The sequence below is a fragment of the Haliotis asinina genome, chromosome 7 (assembly GCF_037392515.1).
Source record: "Haliotis asinina isolate JCU_RB_2024 chromosome 7, JCU_Hal_asi_v2, whole genome shotgun sequence".
NCBI classification, from domain to species: Eukaryota; Metazoa; Mollusca; class Gastropoda; order Lepetellida; family Haliotidae; genus Haliotis; species Haliotis asinina.
Genome location: NC_090286.1, coordinates 33,150,015 through 33,173,352, shown reverse-complemented (window position 1 = coordinate 33,173,352; position 23,338 = coordinate 33,150,015). Strand labels below are relative to the sequence as shown.

General features: G+C 37.1%; 1 protein-coding gene across 1 annotated transcript in view; it reads right to left on the bottom strand.

The window, feature by feature from the left end:
* LOC137290441 (tyrosine-protein kinase Src42A-like) overlaps window positions 1-22,271 on the bottom strand; it is a 43,022-nt gene extending 20,751 nt beyond the window's left edge. The window contains exons 1-3 of the mRNA XM_067821373.1: window positions 21,675-22,271; window positions 10,068-10,189; window positions 2,465-2,628 (exon numbers count right to left, since the gene is read on the bottom strand). Of these exons, the coding sequence (XP_067677474.1) occupies window positions 2,465-2,628; window positions 10,068-10,189; window positions 21,675-22,093 (705 nt within the window). The 5' untranslated portion in view covers window positions 22,094-22,271. The remainder of the gene's footprint in view (window positions 1-2,464; window positions 2,629-10,067; window positions 10,190-21,674) is intronic.
* Between the last annotated feature and the right edge of the window lie 1,067 nt (window positions 22,272-23,338).

The window sequence follows — 23,338 nt, the reverse complement described above, 5'->3', positions numbered from 1 at the left end:
GCTATATGGCAGCCGTCTAAATAATCAAGTGTGGACCAGACAATCCAGTGACCAACAACATGAGCATTGCTCTGCGCAAATGGGAACCGATGACGTGTTAAGCAAGTCAGCGAGCATGACCATCCAATCCCAATAGTCGCTTCTTACAACAAGCCCAGTGGCCTTTTATGGCAAGCATGGGTTGCTAGAAGGCCTATTCTACCCCGGACCTTCACGGGTATCTACACAATGTGTTTTGTTTCAGTTTTATATCACTGTATCTATGTTTTGCGTTCAAGTTTCAGTTTGAAGAACTAAGATTCTATTGAATGTCAGTATAATGATGTCTGTGGCTTATGCCAAAATGTAGTTGAATCATTAGACACTGAGTCACCAATTACTGACAGCTCCCCATTATCCACTGTGGTTGGAAGCTTATCAAACAATGGACATTAGAGCACTTCCTGATGGAAATACACTATCAGCAAATTAGGGCATGTTCAATACATGTACTATTATTACATTGCATTTGAAGTCCACTTCAGGGACATCCAATTCCGTAGATGGTATACAGACCTCACATTAAACAACTACAACAACTACTAGCTTGAACTCAACTTTAGATTTACTTGTATTTCTAAAAGCAACTGAATGTTTAAACTAATGCATCGGGTCTGAATACATAGTTTTGATAGCAACAACTACACACATTTCAATTGAAAAGGAGCCCCAGGGAGATGAGAAATTCAACCTAAGGGAATCTAAACTTGCTTCGTTCAGGGCTTTAGTATTGCAGATAGAGCTAAGTAGTTGGGGAAAAAATGTGTTTCAGTGTCTGTAAGGCACACTGCTGAATGTTCAATCTTGAACTTAGGCCACAAAGTCTGAAGGAAGAGTCGAATTTGAATCTTGTGGAGTGAATTAAGGTAAATATTATCATGATCATTTTTTGTCATCATCTAAACAAATATATGCACACCAAGTAACCTAAGGAATAACTCAATATGGTGACAAGGCATTTGTTTGCAGTTGTTTACAATATGCTGTCTACTTTTCACAGAATCAGATTTGAGGTAAAAACACTTATCTCAAGTTCAGTATGCACAATCAAAGACTTGTGTCACTTCCGTCGAAGACAGAAATACCCATTGAAATTTATTACTTCATAACACTAACAGCAAACACTGCATAATGATCATTAGAAATAGCTGAAGGGTTGAGGAAACTGTTTCTAGCAAGACAATGGACAGTCCACTCATCTCAGTTTCTTGGCAACCAGTCAGGACTTCTCTGCTGTTTAGAAAATTTCAGTGCTTAATTTGCATAACTAGTCACTAAGAACAAAAGAATGAACAAAGCAGTCCATACCTACATCATTTCTAAAATGAAATCCCTGAATTTTTTCAGCAGTATGTGTAGATTTTTATCCATTCTAATACAAGTGAGTGAGTTTAGTTTTACGCTGCACTTAGCAATATTCCAGGTATATGGCAGCCGTCTGCAAATAATCGAGTCTGGACCAGACAATCCAGTGACCAACAACATAAGATCAATCTGCACAATTGGGAACCGATGACATTTGTCAACCAACTCAGCAAGCATGACCACCTGATCCCGTTTGTCGTTTCTTACGAGAAGCACAGTCACATATACCACAGAGGCATTTTTCTATTTTTAATCATGTCATAAATGTGACTTAAGGAATATGTTTATGCATTGATCAATATTATCATACCACAACCTGGCTTAAATTGGAAAATACTGATGCAGTTGGAAGCATTTTTAAACTAAAATAGGAACCAATCACTGAATAAATAAGCACCAACAAAATGTCTGTAATGTTGTCTTCTGGTAATTCTTCTTTATGTGAATCATGACGCATGTATAAGCAGAAACTCCAACAGAAATGGGGAATAAATGTGATTGATTAAAATGCAATTTCCTTGTGAATGATGATATATGTACTCTTAAAATCAATCTGAATGGCATTAGGATATGCCATAAGTTCTACAAGAGCAGTGAAAACAGGCAAGCACACCATCAGATATTTGTTGAGGCAGAAAGAGAAACACTTCCATCCCTTTAAACTATATATCCAGGTGCGAGATCAGACAATGTTAATCTTCATAACAGGAACAGAGAATGTTTTTTTCTCATAAGTTGGAATGGAAGAGTCATATCATCAAAGAATATATGCAGTTACCTCATCCAACCAAATCTGGAAATCAAAGAAGCACACTAGTGTTGCTGTAATGGGTTCCAAATTAGCCAAAGTTTGCTTATCTGAGATAAGTAAAACAGGCCACATTTCCATGTGGTCATCCACTTTCACATCAAATTTCAATATTCTGCAGATCACATTGTCATCTGCCAATGATGAAATGGCAGAGTTGTCGTCTGCTGATGGTGAAATGGCAGATGGTAACCATTCATGATCTTTGCAGAACAGTGAAACTTTTGTAGTAATTTCTAACTTGTGACTAACCTGTGAGCATGGTTTCCTAAGGTTGACACAAAGGCCATCAGCATCCGAACTGTAATGGTCGACCAGTTCAGAGAGAGATCTGAATGTTACACGGCGAGCAATGAAGAAGCCACCTTCATCCAGCTGTCGAATTCTGTAATGCTTTACTGTATCGCCATCCCGAACTGAAAAGAATTCAGATGATGCAATCACTGTTCAGGTGATCATTTTCCATGAAATTATTTAATAGCACAGACTAACTTGAAGTTAGTAAATTAAATACACACCCAAAAGTGAAGCATGTGTAACATGAAACAATGATTTTTATTCAGGCAGTAGGTATGCCAGAATACAGCATACACCTTTTCGAATGTAAATACTGTGTTTGAAAGTGAGTAAAACAAAGGTCATTGCCACACACAACTCATATGTAGAAATTTAACCTTTTGGACACTTCGGTAACACCTATGTCAGAAGTACACAGAGTGAATGGGTGACTGAGTATGGTCTTACACTGCTCTTAGAAATATCCCAGCAATATCATGGCAAGGGGACAACAGAAGTGGGCTTCACACATTGTACGTAGTGGGGGCTCAGACCCAGGCCTTCCACCTTCCGGACACGCTTTCACAACTAAGCTACCCAACCACAACCATAACTTCAAACTTAAAGTATAGGCCCACAAGTCTGATTTCTCCAGCTACCACAGACTTGAACTGTTGACCATAAACCAATCACACATTCTTCTGAACCATTATTTAAACTTAAAAACAGTATTTTCTCATGGTAGATGCTAAAGCGCCTTGATGATGACATTTTACTGATTTAGATATTGCTTTCAGAATTATCAGACGCTGGGAGACTTTTTAACAGAGTGGAATTGGCAATATGCCCTACTATTTTTGGCAAGGTTGAAATGCTGAACATTTATCGACATAGGGGCTGTAACACAAACCAAGCAAAAAGGAAAGAATAGATTTCAAAGGATCAGAATATTTATTTGACATGGACATTCTCTTGCCATTTTTCAACACAACAGACAGGATTTTATGGATTAATCTTCTTTAATCTTTTCCACACAACGTTCACCTGATGAAGGGATCTGGAATGATCCTAAAACGTGTGGAAAAGATTCAGGGAGATTAATCCATAAAATATCTTGGTTATTATAATAACTTCTAAATGCCACTAAAAGACATCAGACAGGATTTCCTTTTCAAAATTCTTTTCTTGTTGTGCGGACACTGTCTACGTAAATACAATAGGCATTTTTTATTTATCCATTGCTATACTCTGAACACGCATAGATGCAGACAATCAATATCTACCATTGTACATGTACTGTATGGGAAGGCAGCGACAATCGATGCAAACAAGAATAGCTTGATATCACACAGTGAGTCAGTCAGCATTACAGAAGTCTGACTCAGGCCAAACTGCAAAATGACATCCAGACCAGACAAACTGATGATCAGTAACATAAAAAACAGCTCCAGTCACGGCCAGACCACAATGTCTATCCCCATGGTCTTTTGTTGAGATCATCCAGTGAGTCAGCAATACAGTGTCTGACTAAAGATGACCTGTAATCAAGTCCAGACCAGAAAAACTAGTGGTCAGTAACACAACAAACTACTCTCGTCTGAGCCAGACCCCACTATCTATCTTGTTTGCCTATTGTTGAGATCATCCAGTGAGTCAGCAATACAGTGTCTGACTAAAGATGACCTGTAATCAAGTCCAGACCAGACAAACTAGTGGTCAGTAACACAACAAACTACTCTCGTCTAAGCCAGACCTCACTATCTATCTTGTTTGCCTTTTGTTGAGATCATCCAGTGAATGGGTCGGCAGAAGTCTAAAGTTGGCCTGTAATCAAGTCCAGACAAGACAAACAAGTGGTCAGTAACACAAGCAAATGCCCCAGCTCTCAGTGTCTATCATAGTGGACTTTCATCATACATTGTTCCTATTCAACAGACACAGTGACCATCAGACGTCTGGTTTACTCAGCTCTTATCACAAACATCAATCACTTGAAAACTATTCTGCACAGAAAATCCAATAAACATAACTGAGTTGAGAAGTTGCAGCTTTGCCTTCACTTTGTTTGAAACACCAGTAAATATGGCTGAGCAATTCATGGCAGTAGTAGAGTGCAGAAATCAAACAATCTGGGACTGTCCCTTGCAAAACAGAACTGTCACAATCCGTGGTCGGGAGGTTCATTGTTCAAATAGTCAGGATCTGAACTTGTTGCCTTGGTAATTGCAAATTGCTCTTACTCAAATGCTAAATTCTACAGTCTAAAATGCAAAACAAGGCTGGTACGTCACACTAGAGGATGCCCCACTCGTTTGGTGCATATCAAGGTGGGATACGTGATATGCTAGATGCTTAGACGGGAGAGGTAGATGGGGGGAGGTATAGAGAGTGTGAGATGTTGGGAGTTCACACCTACCCTTGTAATATGTACACCCAATATACTGCATGAAAACATATGACCTACAAACATATGATTTGTGAAATTGTTATAATGTACATCATTTACATGTGAAAGGTATCTGTATGTAGTTTATCATGTTTGCAGTTTATAGAATATTGACACTGTTCCTTCATGGAATTCTATGCAATAAATATCTTCTCAAAACAGGAAACAGTGGACATATCATTCTTTGACATAACTATCTAGATGTAAAGTATCATCCATTACAACACACTAAATAACTAAGCTAGGGGTCAGTGATGGCCACTGATTGAAAAACACATTAAGCATGATATGGAGCTAGTAAAATGCCCATTGAGACCAAAGAATTAAAACGTTCCTATGTCATTAGTCCCACCAAGGATTCTCCCACTATTAGGTCAGGGCTGAAGAAGTTCAATGTCCTCAACCAAGTGAAACTGCAGACAGAACAAAAATCCCATAAATCTCTCGTCATGTGGAGCTAAAATGGCAGAAAGACAGATGTATCTAAACCCTGAGGATGTGGAGGTATGTAGTTCCTGAGTTGGGTCATGCAGACAGTTTTTCCCTCCCTTGATGCTGTCAAATGTCTGTCTGTATCTTTTCTTGTGTGAAAAAGCCCTTGCCAAAAAGCACCTAAAATGTTGGGTTTTTTTTAAACATCCTGCCTTTGTCTCTCATCTGTAACAAATTTTATTCCATAGCTTTTTATTTGGTAACAGATTCTATTCTATTCTTACCTGGCCTGTAACTGAATCTATTCTATAGTTATCTTGCTTGTAACTTAATATATTCTACAGTTATCTACCTTGGAACTGAATTTATTCTTTAGTTCAATTCTTCAGTAACAGGCTCTATTCAATAGTTACCTAGTCTGTAAATGAATCTATTCTATAGCTCCTGTCTTCAGTAACAGATTCTACTCAATAGTTTTTTAGTCTGTAACTGCATCGATTCTATAGTTTTCTAGTCTGTCACTGAATCTATTCTGTAATCATCTAGTTCGTAACAGATTCTATACTATAGTTAAAATCAATCTATACTATAGATTCAGTAACTGCTAGACAGCTATACAATAGAATCTACCACAGATGAGATAGAGAATAGATTCAGTTACTAGCTTCAGACAACAAAAGTTATGACTCTTGACAAAAAACAGGAAGAGGCTATACACTAAAAAATACAGGATTCAAACCCAATATTGGCAGATACAGGCACATTGAAGGAAGCCAATTTATATTTTGGCTGTCATTGCTTCTATATTTAAGGCTAGAATGAATAAGGTATCAAGCAGGATTGTAAGCCACTGTCAAAGTTCACATGACAGGGAACACCAACAAGTAAATCTATACCTCCAAATCTAAGCCCTAAACATTTCTCTCCTTACAATTATTTCAAACCGAAGCCTATCGTGATTTCAACATTTTCATTCAAGCTCAAAGGGTCAAAAATGCAGATTACATAAAGCCCCAAACCCTATGAGAAACAGTTTTAAACTTAGTGCCATAAAAAGCTCAACCAGAGAACCAAATTTCCATTTCTTCAATCAACTTAACTGTGGGAAAAAGGGAAACTGAAGGACTTTTCAGGTTCAGAACAATGATGTTCTGTTGACAATGTTATTGTTTCTTTGAAAAGGTTTTCTGATTATTGAACATAGGAACAATGAATTCCAGTGTGGCCAAAATCTGATTGCTGGTTTAGCTGCCTGGGAATTAAACAATACCAAATCTGTTAGGCTTCAACAATATGTTCAAAATATGCAAGTTCTTCTTGTATTTATAAATAGAGGTATGATTAACAAAATGTTGCTGAGACTCAGAGCACCAAAAACTCAGAGCACCAAAATATATAATGATATTGAGGTCAATTCTTGTAAATTAAATTGCATGATTAAAAAATAACTTAACAGAAAAGGAAAAGACTACCTACAACCTGGATAAAAAAAATTAGAGATATTGATCAGAACAATGCAAAGCAAACCTTGCCTTTTCTTTGAGCAGCCTCTCAGAATACAGTAGTTGGCACAGAGTCATGGTGTATTCCTTCTGGGACTTATGGAAACATACATATTGGTAATTCATCCCATCAAATGCTACGGAATCACAATTCTTTCATTAGAAAATGCTCTGATTTGCATAATACCAAAACCTTAAATCAAAAAGGTTTTATTCAAAGCATTCCCCTCTGCAAATATTCTCAGCATCAATATTGAGCGAAGGGGATAAAAGTATACAGAAAAAAATCATATTCCATTTTATCTCGACTGAACCATTTTTCATAAACACTGAATTTTACTTGATATGTATTGCACAAAATGGGCTAAGCCATTAATCATGATCAGTTGTAGGTTTGTCAGCTTTTTCCATCACCCTCTCGCATTACTGTTTGTTTTGTGAGTCTCTTGTCCACCATTTCTCAGTGCCTCTAAAACATCAAATCCGTGATACATAGGCATAAAACAAAGTTCTGTAACTTTATCAACATCCACAGACCTACTGACGCTTGTCATATGGTGCTCTTCGACACCACACATACACACATGACCCTTCACCACTGGAACTGAGTCGGTTAATTTGTCTTTCCTGAACCTTATCACCAACGTAAGATCAGTCTGGGCTTCAAACAACATGTCCTCACTGATATGGCATTGATGTTGATCATACTTCCTCCTACGACATCACAAGGAGCAGGCACGCTGCAGAGTAAGTGAGTGTGTCAGCTTAACCTCAGAAAAAATAACCCAATCCTGCTCATGCAAGTATAAAATATGTGGCAAGTCAAAATTACATTTGCTGAAAATGAAGAAAACCTCGGAGTTCCATTTTATTATGAATTATGAACATAATTTTGCCTGAAAATTATGTACATTTTTCAGAGACTAGAGACAGGAGAAAGACTGGCTTTCTTTAACAAAATAAGGACCATCTAGGAATTGAACCTGTGACCATGAGATAATATCATGTCAGCAAGACATCTGATTTCAGTAAAAGGAAATAAAACAGACACTTCTCATTGTAAATGATTAAATATGGGTGTTTACTGTGGATATATTTGACAACTTCTTGTCCCGGGGGGGGGTGGGGGGGGGCCACAGAACCTACACAATATGGAGGTAACATTCCACAGACGAATCATGAAATCTACATGTAGTGAGGAATTCAGTACAGGCTCAGGTTTAACAAGACTGAACACAGGAGAGATCATAAGTCCTCACATCACAATGATCCTTTTACAGAATACTGTGAATGTTCCAACAAGTGGTCATGATGGCTACTCTGGCTGATCTCCCTGCCAACAGTGGATGTGTACAATTCATCATTCAAGTAAACCGCCTTCATTCATCATCAAGATCAGGAAAACATGTGTTATACACATCTTCTCTCCTACTTTCTCTTGTTTTATGTCATATTTACATTCATAATAAACATTCCAGTCTGAGTGGAGTGTGGTTTTACACCACTTTCAGCAATATTCCAGCAATTTATATACAGGCAGGAAACACCAGAAATGGTTTCACACATTGTACCCATGTGTGGAATCAAACCCAGGTCTTCAAACCTGAAGAGCAAATTCTATAGCCGCTAGGCTATCCTACTGCCCCTACAGCATCCAATCTTGACTTGAATTAGACACATGCTGTTAAAAATAGCCACTCTCTAACTTACCCAGTCCTCACAAACAAGAGTTTTGACGAAACATGACTGTCAAATAACCATGACAACAGAGCCAACAATGATTACAATAACACAATTGGAATTTAAAAAGCTATCACCACCTCTATATCTAAAATGCAATCAGTATGGTTGTTACTTTCATACTTTTCATTTTATCCCTTTCTTGACTGACAGTAAATCTGTGCAACTTCAATGAAGTAAACAGCCCTGTTTCTAAAACAATCTTGCTAAATAGAGTCTTAAACTGAACTGTAGGATACTCCACAAACATATTACTACCACTGTGCCAGACAGCTGTCAAATGTAAGCCTATTTGTTGCTATAATGAAGCCCTGTTTATTTCTATCCCAGCAGCTTCCTACACAGCTAGCAGTGTTGTATGAAGACATGTTTACAGCCAAGTACTGACTTCTACTCCACTGTCTGCATGAAGGGTAAACATTGGCACCATAGAGCAAGACCATAACACTCTACAGGTCTATGTTCTTCATGTGAGCATCATCTACAGCACACCACCTAGTGTATGTGCATGATGTATAAATGGTGGGACTACTATCCTATAAACTAACCAAGTATTTGCATCATTCTGTACAATGAATACATTTAGTATGCTGTTAGCATGGTTATGAAATATTCATCTGTGCTAAATAGATGGAGCACATTTGTGTTCACAAACACAGCATAATCAAAACCTGGCCCAGTGTCACCACAATGAGATAAATCCGACAATTAAAATGGCTGGCATTTAAACCAGAAATAAACTTATTGCATTTGCTATATTCCTCCTGAACATGTCTTAATTTCAGCATAGAGTTAAGCACTGATGCAGCAATATAAAGTCACAACATCATTCTTCACATAGGGAGAGGCATCTTCCAGTTTAGTCTCTGTCCAGAAGACAGACTATCAAACTCCATAAAAAGTATGCTTTTCCGAAATTCTCTACTTATCCAGACTGTGTATTTGGTTACTTTTAACAATTAATCCAGCAACTGCACTCTTTTATGTTCCATTATCCCTGAGGATGTAAGTTAAATAGGATATCATGCCATAACCAACATCCAAGGACTGGACAGAGTCTAAGATTCCATTTGGAATCACAGTCTGCTATAAATCTCACTTTGATGAGGCACCATGCATAAACTGTGAATTTGACAATGATGTAACTTTGAGTTTGTCACAAATACGTAATGTCAATCCAATTTGGAATGTATTCCAAGAATTTCTAGGCATCTGCCTGATCTGGGTTGAAAGTCTAAGAGATGTGATATACATTGAAGTTAAAATACAAAAGAATGGCACCCACATGTTTTTTCCTTTGTAATTCACCTGGCTTGGGACTCACTGACTACAGCCAAGTAGTTTTACTTAGTTCTATGCCACACTCAGCAATATTCCAGCTATGATTTTAACCCAGACATTCATGGTACTGTAGCAGGAATGATTATATTTTATCAAATAGAATATCAAACATTCTTACCTGATAATGAATAGTCATTTCTTCTACTTTCACTGTCACGAATTAGATATGCCCCGTGTTCATTTTCTGGGGATAATAACTTCTTTTCCGCTTCTACTCGCTTGATTTTACCGAAATACCATCTGGAAAAAAACACAAAACAATTAATAAATAGATATATAAATATGTTACTATGACAAGGACCTAAATATGCTAACCTTTCAATCAATCTTTACTTTCAAAATTCACAACTAATCTCACAGGAGACAGTTAGTTCTTCATACTTCCTTCCACTAAAAAACTGAAACCGTATGATGTTTGACAATAGTTGACGAAAACACCTTTCTTTGGAAACGTGTCAACAAGCAAACGTCCTAAACGCATCACAAACATTTGGGACAAAAAAGCATTAATTAAACAAGGCATATACTCCTCATGAATCATAGTTGCGTGAAAATAGAGATATGCATACACAAACTTCAAAGACATTGGTAAAACAAAACTACAGCTATTCACGTGTATGTATGGTATTTGAAGTTCATCGAAAGGTTTGCCTTGCACTACATACAAACCTACACGATGCACAGGCTTCGATTATTCTTTCTAGCAACTAGTAAACAGCGACAAGTGGAGTCGATTGCCACAAATATTTGCAACGTCTCCGTTTGAATGGCAAGGACAAACAGGGGAATACCTCTACCTGTCTGTCTGGACACCACAGCACAGCTTCAGGTTCGGCCTGATGCGACCCAGTGTCCAAGGCATGGCTTATTCAATGCAGCCTCATATATATTCAATATACATACACGTCAGAGAATACCTCTGTCTTACTAAGTGCACAAAGTGTTTCACTGACAAAAAATTAAAGATGAAAATCCCGATAAAAGTCCACTGTTGAGGCCATGCCTTATTCAACACAACCTAATTCATACATTTGATATACTTCAGAGAACATTTCTGCCTCAAACAAGGGCACACCGAATTTCATCAATGTAAACTACAGCTGAAAATCTGGTCATTTTCCCTGTATAACATGTCTGGAAAATACTACATAACCTTGAAAAGTCAATTCATTAACCATAAATAATTTTCCATAACCTTTCCATAGTACTTTTGAAAAATGAACTCAAGTACATTACCACTGACTTTGCAAGATATGCCTTCGATACAAACCTCACAACCATACACCAAACGCAAGCCGTTAAACCTCAAGCACTATACACCTGAAATACTCTTTTATCAGCAAATTAGAACCTTACAACCAATCTTTCATTCATACTGGAACTGAAACATAACCCCAACACATTATGTGAATTGTAATGAATTATCATCCACTGAAAGCATCACATCACCTTCATATATACAGCTACCATCTCATGGAGGCCAGTTTAATTCACAACAGTCCTCTGTATAACACAACACTGAAACCGGATCTCAATGGAGCCTCTCAACATGCATGTTTGCCTTTCATACAAACACTGAACAGGAAAGGCGGGATGAACAAAGTAATAGGTGGAGTCTTTAAACAAGGTAACAGATGCACTAACTGGAGCACATACTGTGATGTGTTCAGCTAGAAAAGATGGTAGAGACCCGAAACCAAAGAAAGAACCTGTTCCTCAATAAAATTCTACAGAAGATTCTAAACATGTTACCACAAATTTGATATTTCTGAATCCCTAACGACAAATCCCTGTCAACAGTTCAGTTATTTCTTATCAGTGACACAGGCAAGCAAAGGAAATGTCACAGCAAGCACCACATCCAGATGGAACATGGCCTCAAGTAAATGAAAACAACTGCCACAGCATCTAACAGTATCCAGTATCACCGCCATGCAAGACAGCCTGGTCGAGGTTCAATGAAGAAGCACTTGCTGCTTCGACTACTGATGAGCAAGTCCACCGATAACCATTGCTACTGAATCTGTTTATTATCAACAGTTAATTTCTACACTGACTGAGAATTATCTTGTCAAGTCTAATGTTCACATAAAACATATGCCTGAAGTTAACATGGGTGATTATGGACAGGGTCAATACTCCGATGCCAGACATGCAACTGGTGTTTAAAACTCAATAAAAGAACTGTGGAGGTAGTGTTTAGCTCAAAATTGCTCAATGCAAGCACAGATCAAATCGGCTCAAATGAAGAACTATATTGACGGTTGAGAACAAATCCATACTGGTTGTTAGGATGGATAAAACAAGTCCTGAAATATCGATTGGATATCACAGTTTGTTCCTTGAATCTAAAACCATACGATTATATCAAGTTTCAACTGAAGATACACAGAACACCACAGCTAGCTAATCAATAAATCCAGTCCCTGCATAATTGAGACCCAACCATCACAATTTAAAACCAACATATAAAACACAAAATCTCTGAAAATAACCACTTGGAAGAACAGACATCACACAGCGAACAAATCTTTTGTGAAAGAGCTACAACAAATATCTGCTTAATTGAGAAACTTCATGTCACTGTCATCTGACAGTTGGTAGTTTCCCATACATGTTGAACACTGAAGACAAATATTCCTCTGATCAAGAATACTGTAAGTAACCATTGTTACATGGCAAAAATAATAAATCATTTCACTGTAGAATATCTGGGGTCCATGGAACTCACAAGTCACGTTTTGTTCCTAATCCACGACTTACATCTGAAAAGCAACTAACCCTAAGAATAAATCTTCAAAATCAAAACAGGTTTTCATTCCAAACACAATATCCCAATCTTCAGGCGGCAAGTGCAACTATTTCAGACAAAGTCATTGAAACCCAAGGCCAAAATTCATACAAGAATCTAACAGAACACCAATACCAACACAAAATCACACTTCAAAACCCTAACTACTCATCTGGCCATTACACCCAAAATGATCTCCAGATAACTGTCTCTATCCAACAACTGTCTAGTGTAATCCCAAATATAACATATGATACTGAGGTAGTGGCCACATGATGAAAAGCCACACGGAAGCATGTACACAGCAGGGTCCCTGGTCACCGCCTGTCCACAGTGAGTGTGTTGACCCATTACAACTGTCAGTGTACTCTGTCCACTGAACCTACACAAGGCAACAGTACTGTCCTTGTGGACCAGGTTTTATAGGGAAACTATCATTTCCTCAGTCAACAAATTTGCAAACTCAGTGTTTGAAATTGAGAGTAAAGTAGTCCAGGCTTTAACAATGATGTTCACATGTAGAAATGTAGCAGCAAATTTTGCATTCTTCCCTATGGAGACCGATTTCAACAAGTGATCATACTCAGTGAGTGAGTGAGTGAGTGATTGTAGTGATTTCTGCAATATTCCACCAACATCATGATTGGGCTTTAATCTCTATACCCATGTAAGGATTCAAATGTGGGCATTTCCATGATGAGTCAACACTTTAACCACTTTGCTACCCCATCACACCTGTGCTCAGTATAAGATGGCAGGCAAATCAAGCATTGTATACCCACATTATTTGTGATCTTGACCATTACAAGGAATAAAGCTGGTGATCCAAAACATATGACAGTTCCAGACAGTAAGTCAAGATGGAACCATATTAAACATAACACAATTCACCTAATTATAACTGAAAATAGCTAAAGATATGTTATGCTATATAGTCACACCTGTACTTATTCATATTTTCATCCTGTATCATTTACATAGAAAAAATTACACCAGCAGTAGAATGACTTTGTAGACAAAATGGATCCTACCTACATACATATCAACATATCAGCATTATGCACTATTTATTTGGTACACAATACACTTTCCAAACATAAGTATTTCAATCTTATATAAGAAAAACCATATTGGGTACAAAGTTTCGTGATTATGTTAAAAGCTGCAGTCAGTATTGAAGACTCCAGTTACTTTCAAATATGAGTGGATACAGACAGAAAAGTTGCAAGAATTCAATGTCCTAATGCCCTGTGAGATAAAACAATTGCTGTAAAACTGATGCAAATCACACATAGTGATGCACATTGTAAATGGAACATTATTATCCTTGTCAAAAGTAACTGTAGCTAATCATCAGTTAAACACACGCATTCCAACAATATACATTTAACAGCATGAGACACTATGGCAACAAGGCATGCTATATATTGCCATATACATCAACTAAGAGGATTATTAGATACCTGCGTTATGTGCTCGGTACATGCAATGTGATACAGCTAATACTGGATATTAGATATGCTGTTTAGATGTTTGGCTTTGTACTTGTAATTTATTCACATATTCATCAACATGATCAAACATTCTCTTTCATGGTATTATAAACCAAGAATAAGCCAAGCAGTTGACACAACTAGGACTGGAACTTCCTAGAGCTGGCATAAGTCTAAACTTGTCTCTTGACATCTTTCAAAGTATATATAAATATTGATGTATGGACTCTTGTCTCCTTTGATCATCACAACCACTGCTACTGGATCTGGGGCTTTGGACAGGTGGTGTTAGCCATTAAATGGATACTTAAAACTGAGCACAACGGGGATTTTAATAATGCATACTACTGAATTTCATATTATTTAACATGTCAAGGCTTTTGAAGAATACCCAATGCATTTACATTACCATACGTTTTTGTCAGCAGAAACCAGGAAAACAGCAGATCTTTGACTGCAATACATGTCACAATGCCTTCACCTGCTTAATTATGTTTATGCAGAATGTACATGAAGAATATACTTGACTTTTAAAAGAATTAGCGTAAACAAAGTGTTCAGAATTATGAAACATCAATGTGAATAGATAGGTTTGTCATACATAAACATATAAACATACTGCATTAATAGCAAGGGTTGAGTGAGGATAATTTAAGCCACATCGGCAGTATTTCAACCATAGACAAGGGTTAAGATCTCACAACCACACTTGTCTTCACAATAAGTACCTAATTATTTTGTCATGCTTGAAATCTGTCAATCCAAAATTAATTCATTTAAATAATGCGACCCTAGATCAAGCTGCTTAGCAGATTTCACACAATTTCCCACTGAAAGCCGGCTGAACATGGAGCTTGTGTTAACAATTTAAGATGAGTCATCTCAAGATGAAGATTATCTCAACATCTATGGCTTGGTTCTTCAGTTCCCTCTGAAATAAGATCAGACAGCTCCTCCTTTGCAGGATGTGCAGAGTTGTTTTGTCCACAGTGACCAACTCTAAAACTACTCAACTTGCTTTAGTCCAGTTCATGTTCTTAAAGACCACAAGATCTGAATATATGTTGGCCTGGAGCTTGGTGCTTTAAGGTTTTTTTCCTGGGTCTAGATTTTCGAAGCTCTCATAGCGCTAAGATATTTGTAAGTACCTTGCATTATCATTAATTTAGGACTACCTTAGCGCTAAGAGAGCTTTGAAAATCTAGGCCCTTACTTACTGATGTTACACACACGGTAAGGTTAACAGCTGATCTGTTGAAACAAAGATACCTCACAGTATTCACATATCTTTTGTTATTCCCATTAGAAAAAAAATCAGCATTATTAATTACAATAAAGTTCAGCTTTGTCACCAGCTTTGTGTCTAACAGAGATACAAGAAGACATGCAGATTAAATGTGCTTCTCCTTTAGACCAGGGACAAAATAGTGGTCAACATAATCAAACACTATTTTAAGATCTTGACTGACACTGTCAAGGTAAAACAAGTTTGTTCAATATAATTATGAACAGAATAGAAAATCCTGCACATCTCCAGAAAAAATGCACATCTGATAATTGTTGCTACAGACACCATTAAAACATCAATATTTGACATGCATCGTGCTGGAACTGGAGGTCCATCAGGTGAAATGCAGCTAACTTTGGTGCATACTCACAAAGTGTTTTCAGTAAAATGGGACTAGGGGCACTAGTATGATGCTTGAGCATCGTCAAATCTTGTCCGTTTTGTAAGTTAGGGTCATAACATCAGGTTATAGCAGCCAGGGCTTGAATTAAGGGGTGTTAACCTACTTGCACCATGTGCACCCAAAGATGGAAAATTACAGTTGCACTGCTTTTATTGCAATATGTAAAAAAAATATGCTACTGAACTATTGAGATGTATTATTCTGAAGTTTACCCACTCAAAATTTTACTTACACTTGGTACAAGCTAAACAAACTAATAACAACAGGTAGCACGTTTTAATTTTGCAATTTACTTGTGAAAGTAACAAAGTACTAAATCGAGTCCTGACAGCCCATATACTATATAAAGAATCATAAACCATACAAGCATGTTCAAGACCCCTTGAGTTTCACATGTTTTAATTCATCCAATCTCCCTTCAAATGCAAACTCACTCTCAATCAGCTTCTGATTTAACTTTGATGAACAATATCCAATGAAGGAAATCCTTCAAGCAAATAATGGTAACTAAGCATATTTAATGAGAACAGCAATAAACTTCTATGAAGTCTGACACCATATACCAGTTAAGAATAGAAACGGCCCTAGAGCTTCAACGCCATCTGCTGTATTCATGTATAATTGATGATAAGTGTGACAGAACACTGTAGGCACACTGAACTACAGCAATAGATCACAATCAAAGTGAACTGATAGACACTTCCATAATGATGACCTGTCTTTGCAGCAGATACTTAACAATGTTCAAAGGCTGATATTAAGCATCGATGTTTCTGCAGCAAATATCTTTTAAACTGCAGTAATTTCTTAGAATTCTGTATGCAGTCCTCTCATAATAACTGGAACTTGGTCTTCAACCTTGTAATTTACTTCTATATCGGTTAAAATTATTTCTATACAACAAAAACTTGGTTTTACTTCAGAGGATAGTAACAAATCCTTTTTCCTTTGTTTATAGTATATTCTAAGCACAATACTTAATTAAGATGTTTTATTCCTTTATTCTTGAATGGAACAGAATTTTGCACTTACTACATCTCTTATCATTTTGGTATGCACAAACACGTCAATTTCACACGGGCATGTGCCTAGACGCAGTATGCTGATGAAGCATTCAAGCAGACCTGATTGATTTTTAAAACAATACTCATATCCCAATACAGTTCTGCTTGAAGACAATCTGCCTGGAAGCAGTATGCTGATGAAGCATTCAAGCAGACCTGATTGATTTATAAAACAATACTCATATCCCAATACAGTTCTGCTTGAAGACAATCTGCCTGGAAGCAGTATGCTGATGAAGCATTCAAGCAGACCTGATTGATTTATAAAACAATACTCATATCCCAATACAGTTCTGCTTGAAGACAATCTGCCTGGAAGCAGTATGCTGATGAAGCATTCAAGCAGACCTGATTGATTTTTAAAACAATACTCATATCCCAATACAGTTCTGCTTGAAGACAATCTGCCTGGAAGCAGTATGCTGATGAAGCATTCAAGCAGAACTGATTGATTTATAAAACAATACTCATATCCCAATACAGTTCTGCTTGAAGACAATCTGCCTGGAAGCAGTATGCTGATGAAGCATTCAAGCAGAACTGATTGATTTTTAAAACAATACTCATATCCCAATACAGTTCTGCTTGAATACAATCTGCCTGGAAGCAGTATGCTGATGAAGCATTCAAGCAGAACTGACTGATTTTTAAAACAATACTCATATCCTAATACAGTCAAACATATTCATTCAAATACATTGAGTTCAAAATCTAATGAACTGATCATGTTCCCTGACAATCCTCAGAAAGATTTCATGTGTAGTCTATAGATACAGCAATACATATGTGTACAACCCCTGTATCCCAAAACATACCATTCATTACAAAGGGACTGCTTTATGTATGGATTTGGGGATTTTTACCCTTTGATATATAAAATATCCCATTAAAATTTTAATATGGGAGAAATTCCCATTACTTCTCCATACCCATACCATGTAATAATAAGACATATCCAATAGTCTCTTCTGAAAATGCCATTATTCAGATTATGGAAGAGATTTCCCTCACTGACCATGAGTGTCAGATTCCTGATTACATGACGAGTATTATAGATGTGGAAACTTGAATAATGGCAAATTGCTCAAGAATCACTTTATGCAGATTCTTTGGCATTTATAGGTTGGAAATCACTACAAGGAACTGCCATGCCCCTGAACATATACTGGACAAATAAGTTAGGGATATTGGTATTGTTAGGATTGATATCTTATCAGTATGATAATAAAACAATATAGTACTACTAATGATTTGAAAATTTACATATATCCCTAACTATTTTTGTCCAGTGTATTTTCTCCCTTCTTATATCCCACCTTTGCTCTCTGAAATTTGGAAAACAAAAATTCACAGTTGCGATTTACCTGTAAAAAGGGAGAAAATACAAACTTCTGAAACAGAAGTACTACATCAGGAAATTATTTGTATCAAGTTGTAAAACATACGTGTTTGATACAATTTGTATCAGATCCATATTGTCATGTAGACATCCAGATATCATATAGGAACCTTGCTGCATTGTTATACTTCTAGATATTTTCAGTCAATAAACATGATCAACTTTCAACAGCAAGACAAAGGATGAACACACACTAAAAAATTAACCAGAAGTTCCAAAATAAGGACTTAGTCAGGATATTCAAATTAAAGTATTCTGATTTAAAGAGTAACTAATAGACTAATACTTAGTCTCTGAATTATCAGAATATATACAATTTTGGTAATAATAAATAAACCCAATTAAATTTAAAAAGAGCCCCAATGAGATGGGAGACTCAGAACGTGGGGAAATCTAGACTTGCTTCACTTAGGGCTGTTGCACTGCAGACAGTTTGGCGCGGTGGGGGAAAAATATGGCTTTCGAGACAGACTTGGTAACTACAGTGGAAGCTGTCTGAACTTGGACTAAAGAAATAATCCGGTTTAGACATGGTGGCAGATTGAAGAGCTGAGAAATGTACACATCACGGATGGGACTGAGATTTTGTGCAGGTGTTGACAACAGGCCGGATTGGACAGATGCTAGTTTTGTCAGTTTCCACTGTAATTATTTGTTTGAGTGGCATCCTAGAAGTTGCTGGAATAGAGACGACACAACTTTATGGACGATCAACTCCTATATTTCAATAATTAACACATTTTGGTAAAAGAGTGTATAAGGTGAATCATTTCTAGATAACTAATTTCATGTTACCTGGACGATGCTTCTCTAAAAATATATGATTTAACACTTAAAAAACACATCTAAACACCTCTGATATATACCTGATCATATTGAGAAATGCCTCAATCTCATCACACTTTCTTCTATTTAAAGTGGTGACACACCTTTTCTGTCATTCGAAACATCGTAAATGTGACCAACCCAAATATGAGAGATTTGGGTCAACTGTTCTATTTTCATCATAACAGAAGGAAATCTGTAAGCATGACTGGGTTTGTCATTGTCCCCCACAACTATGCATGTCTAATTCTATAATAAGGAGTGGGAGTTATCTACTAAGTGTGGGTTGATTACATCAGTACTAGTGTGTAGTACTATGAACTTATGTCACCACGGTTACTACTGTTACATGGACTAGTCACACTTCTCTCTGTACTTGTTGTCACTTCTTTGTAGAAACGCACTCAGAGATTTAAGTTCACTATAATGTTTTAGATGGTATGAGCCCTACTGTGTCCTGTTTGTCTTCAGTTTGTAGTTAAATGCTGGATTCGGCAATATTTCACTATTTTCAGCTATTTGATGGCAGCCTGCACATAATCATGTCTGTTACAATCAAAATTGCATCTGGCCACCACTGGAAGTCTGACCACTCAATTTGTTAGCCTTATAAACTGACATGCAGCTGTACGCAGCTGGGAACCTACTACACCTAGACTAACGCTTTGTCTTTGAATGTATATAATTTTGATGGAAAGAAATAAACCCAATTAAACTGAAGATGAGCCCCTGGGAGATGGGAGATTCAGAATAAGATGAGCCCAGACTGCCAGTTGAAAACTTTTGCAAAATCATCATGAACCCTTTTCTTGTAAGTTGTATTTGTCATGAACAAGACAATTATTATGTCACCTTTATATTATATTATATTATATTATATTTACACACAATAAACTGATTCATAGTAATACTACTGTATTATGGTTATACATATCATGCATCACTTACTACAATAATCAACAAAATGAATGGCACACATGAGATGCGTTCAGTTGTTTTGTTTGATTATGAAATGCTTCCCCTGTTAATATTTCTGAATTAAGTAAAAACAATATTAACAGAAATTTAGCAAATCAGACTTGTTTCTAACGGTCAAGCAGGAAAAGGATTGCCTTAGTGTTCAACCTAGCTGTCTCCGACTATCTTCCTTTTCAGGCTGCATTCTCCTTAAAAAATAGACCTCAGGTCACATGTTTCTTAAAGCAACTAAAATATTACAATGATGTGCATAGTGTGTCTTGGTATAACTTGACAAAATATTCATAATTCGGAATATCAGACTCAGTGTCAACCTATTCTTCAAACACTCCTCATGTAAAAGTTAGACCTGGCTTATTTTTCATTTTTATTCTCTAGAAACATCCTTGTCAGGAGTGAAAATACAGAATGTTGATAATGGCTAAGGAACGGCTCATGTCAGTTATGGTCTGAATGTATGACAGTTTTCGGATCACAACATCAGATTCAATTGGAAAAAACATGTTAAAACTCATCCCTATCAGCTGAGGAATATATATTCTGGTGACATGATTTGAATAGAAGGACATTTAAGGGGAGATGCAGGCAAGTGTCTTTTGAAATATAATACCCAGGTTTCATGGGGTTCCTGCTAACACCAAAGAATGATAACAGACCAATTTTGCCATGTCATTTACTATTTATGCAGGCAATACATCGTTGCATGGACCAGTCACAAAAAGAGTCAGCTCAAATTTGTCACTAACAACCATGATAACATCAAAAGACTGTTTCTTATCATGTTAATAAGTTGCCTTTACATGATCTACCATGAGCACAGACTTCACTTACACACGTGAAGGATAAAAGTTTATCCCACCAATAAGTAATACTGTTAACATAATTATGCAACAAAGATAAGCTGTGAGTGTGATGGGTGTCAGCAATAATGATTTGTCATCCCTTGCTCTCCTGTGGGACTGGCTGTAAGCTGAAATATTGTCATGTGAAAGAAATTTTATGGGCCCATTATTTATTTTGTCACCCTGCTTTAGACTGCAATTTTAGACACAACATTAATACAGACATCTGTGTTTTACCCTCATGAACAGTAACACTCTCAGTTACTGGGCAGTAGATGACATTACAGTGAGTCATAGCACCTGCATAAGCATTGTATAACAAACATACATTAGCTAACGACAGTCATACTGTCAGATGCCATCTGTCCAAGGTGTGAACAACCAACCACCACAGCATCAGTCACTTGGCTGTGATAAACATGATGGATTTTCCAACAAGATGACACAGAAATTAATTATTATCCATTGGCATTTATACTTAACTGACCTTTACTCTGTGATATTTACGAGGGTATACTAATAGTCAGCACGGTTATCATCGTGACTGACTATAGCTGTTGTTGAACACACCCTTTTAATATACACATCTCATCTGACCTCATTCAGTTTTGCAGGGGCGCTGATAATAAATGATATACTTACGGTTCTGACTCTAAACTCTTTAACTTGGCCACATAATTGGACGGTATATATCCCTTGTTTTTAGTAATCTTGGATCTAGCATTCCACCAGTCCCCTTGGGTATCATCTAGAATTTCTAAGTGTTCTCCTTTCCTAAAACTCAAATCCTCGTCAGTCCTTGCGTCGTAGTCGTACAATGCAACAAATATTTTACTGGAGGTGAGAGGCTCCCCTAACGATTGTTCTGACTGATGTTTTGGAGACTGTGCAATCGGAGATGCTGCTGACTGGTTTACGTTTGTCACAATTGATCCCCCAGTGCTCGACACGCTCACAGCACCATTTTCCGACGCTGGTTTCGTGCGTTGAGGGGTTTCCACTCCTCCATTGTTGGTTCTGGGTGCAGGGGAGTGATCGGAACCACCGAAACAATTTCCCATCTTTTATAAAATTGTGTAGCCAAACGAAAACAGTAATCCTAGTGAAATGATGGACGTTCTCAGCCCTTACACTCGGTTGTGGTCCTATGCCATCCTCGTAATTTATCCGCAAGGGGAGACGATCTCATTGACATTATTCAGAAATATTCGTGATGATCTCAGCCGGCGCCGAACAACTACCTTTACACGTACTTCCGCCGGGAAGGGTTCGGCGCAAAGAAGGTGCATATCGTGTTAGAAAAGGAGAATATTTAACATTTGATCTGTGGAACTATTGATATTGGTAAAAGTTATTTACTAGCACTACTAATGAGAAGATTAAAGGAACATAAATCAAATCAAAACAGTGGTGCAAAGTGCGAGATTCATACGCCCTGGGTTAGTCAGTCCCCTCCATGTAATTTGAGTCGAGCAATTTGATTGGTCGTCAGCTTTGGAACTTTCTCTTGAAATCATTACCACTATCATCCAATCAACGCATCTGTCACATGCGAATCAGGTCAAAATTAGATCGAGCTCTTCCTGAAAATCATTCGATTCATTTTTATTGATTGACATGCCATCGCAAGCTGTAATCTCAATTGTTAATGTACCCGATAACTTGAGACTGGTTGCTTGTTATTGAGTTAATGCAAATGATACTGCAGTGTCGAGATCGATATCCTTAGTTACAAAATGTGCACAAACAATATTTTGGTTAAATTTCCTTAGTGAAATTATGTATTCATATTTCAATGGAAATTCATTATGATTTTGCGAATAGTTTATGCATGTAGCCATTTACAACTTCATAATATGGATATTATCCAATGATTACAGAACTAACTTACAATGTTCAGTTGTTATTAATGAAGGAAATGACAAATATCGGTATGTTGAGCGAAAGATATAATAATTACATTTTTTCTTAAGTTTTCATGGACCAAATAACGCTAACGGATATTTTTAACATTCTCGTCAAAATTAATACATTTAACCCAACATCTAGTTTCTCTTGAAGATACTTTCACTGACAGTACCTATATGGACTGAAATGATTTCTGACTTTCCTCCACTGCACATTTTCTCTACTTGTTTCACGTTAATTGACAAAATAATTGGGCATGCGTTGAATATCGACCACTTCTTGCGTAACCGGTAAATTCCACTCAAAATCCTTTGTAATGGCCAGGTGGCCTATTGTAAATGTCACAGTTAAGTGAAGGAACCACCGGATATCAACACATGCATATTGCAATCAATCGG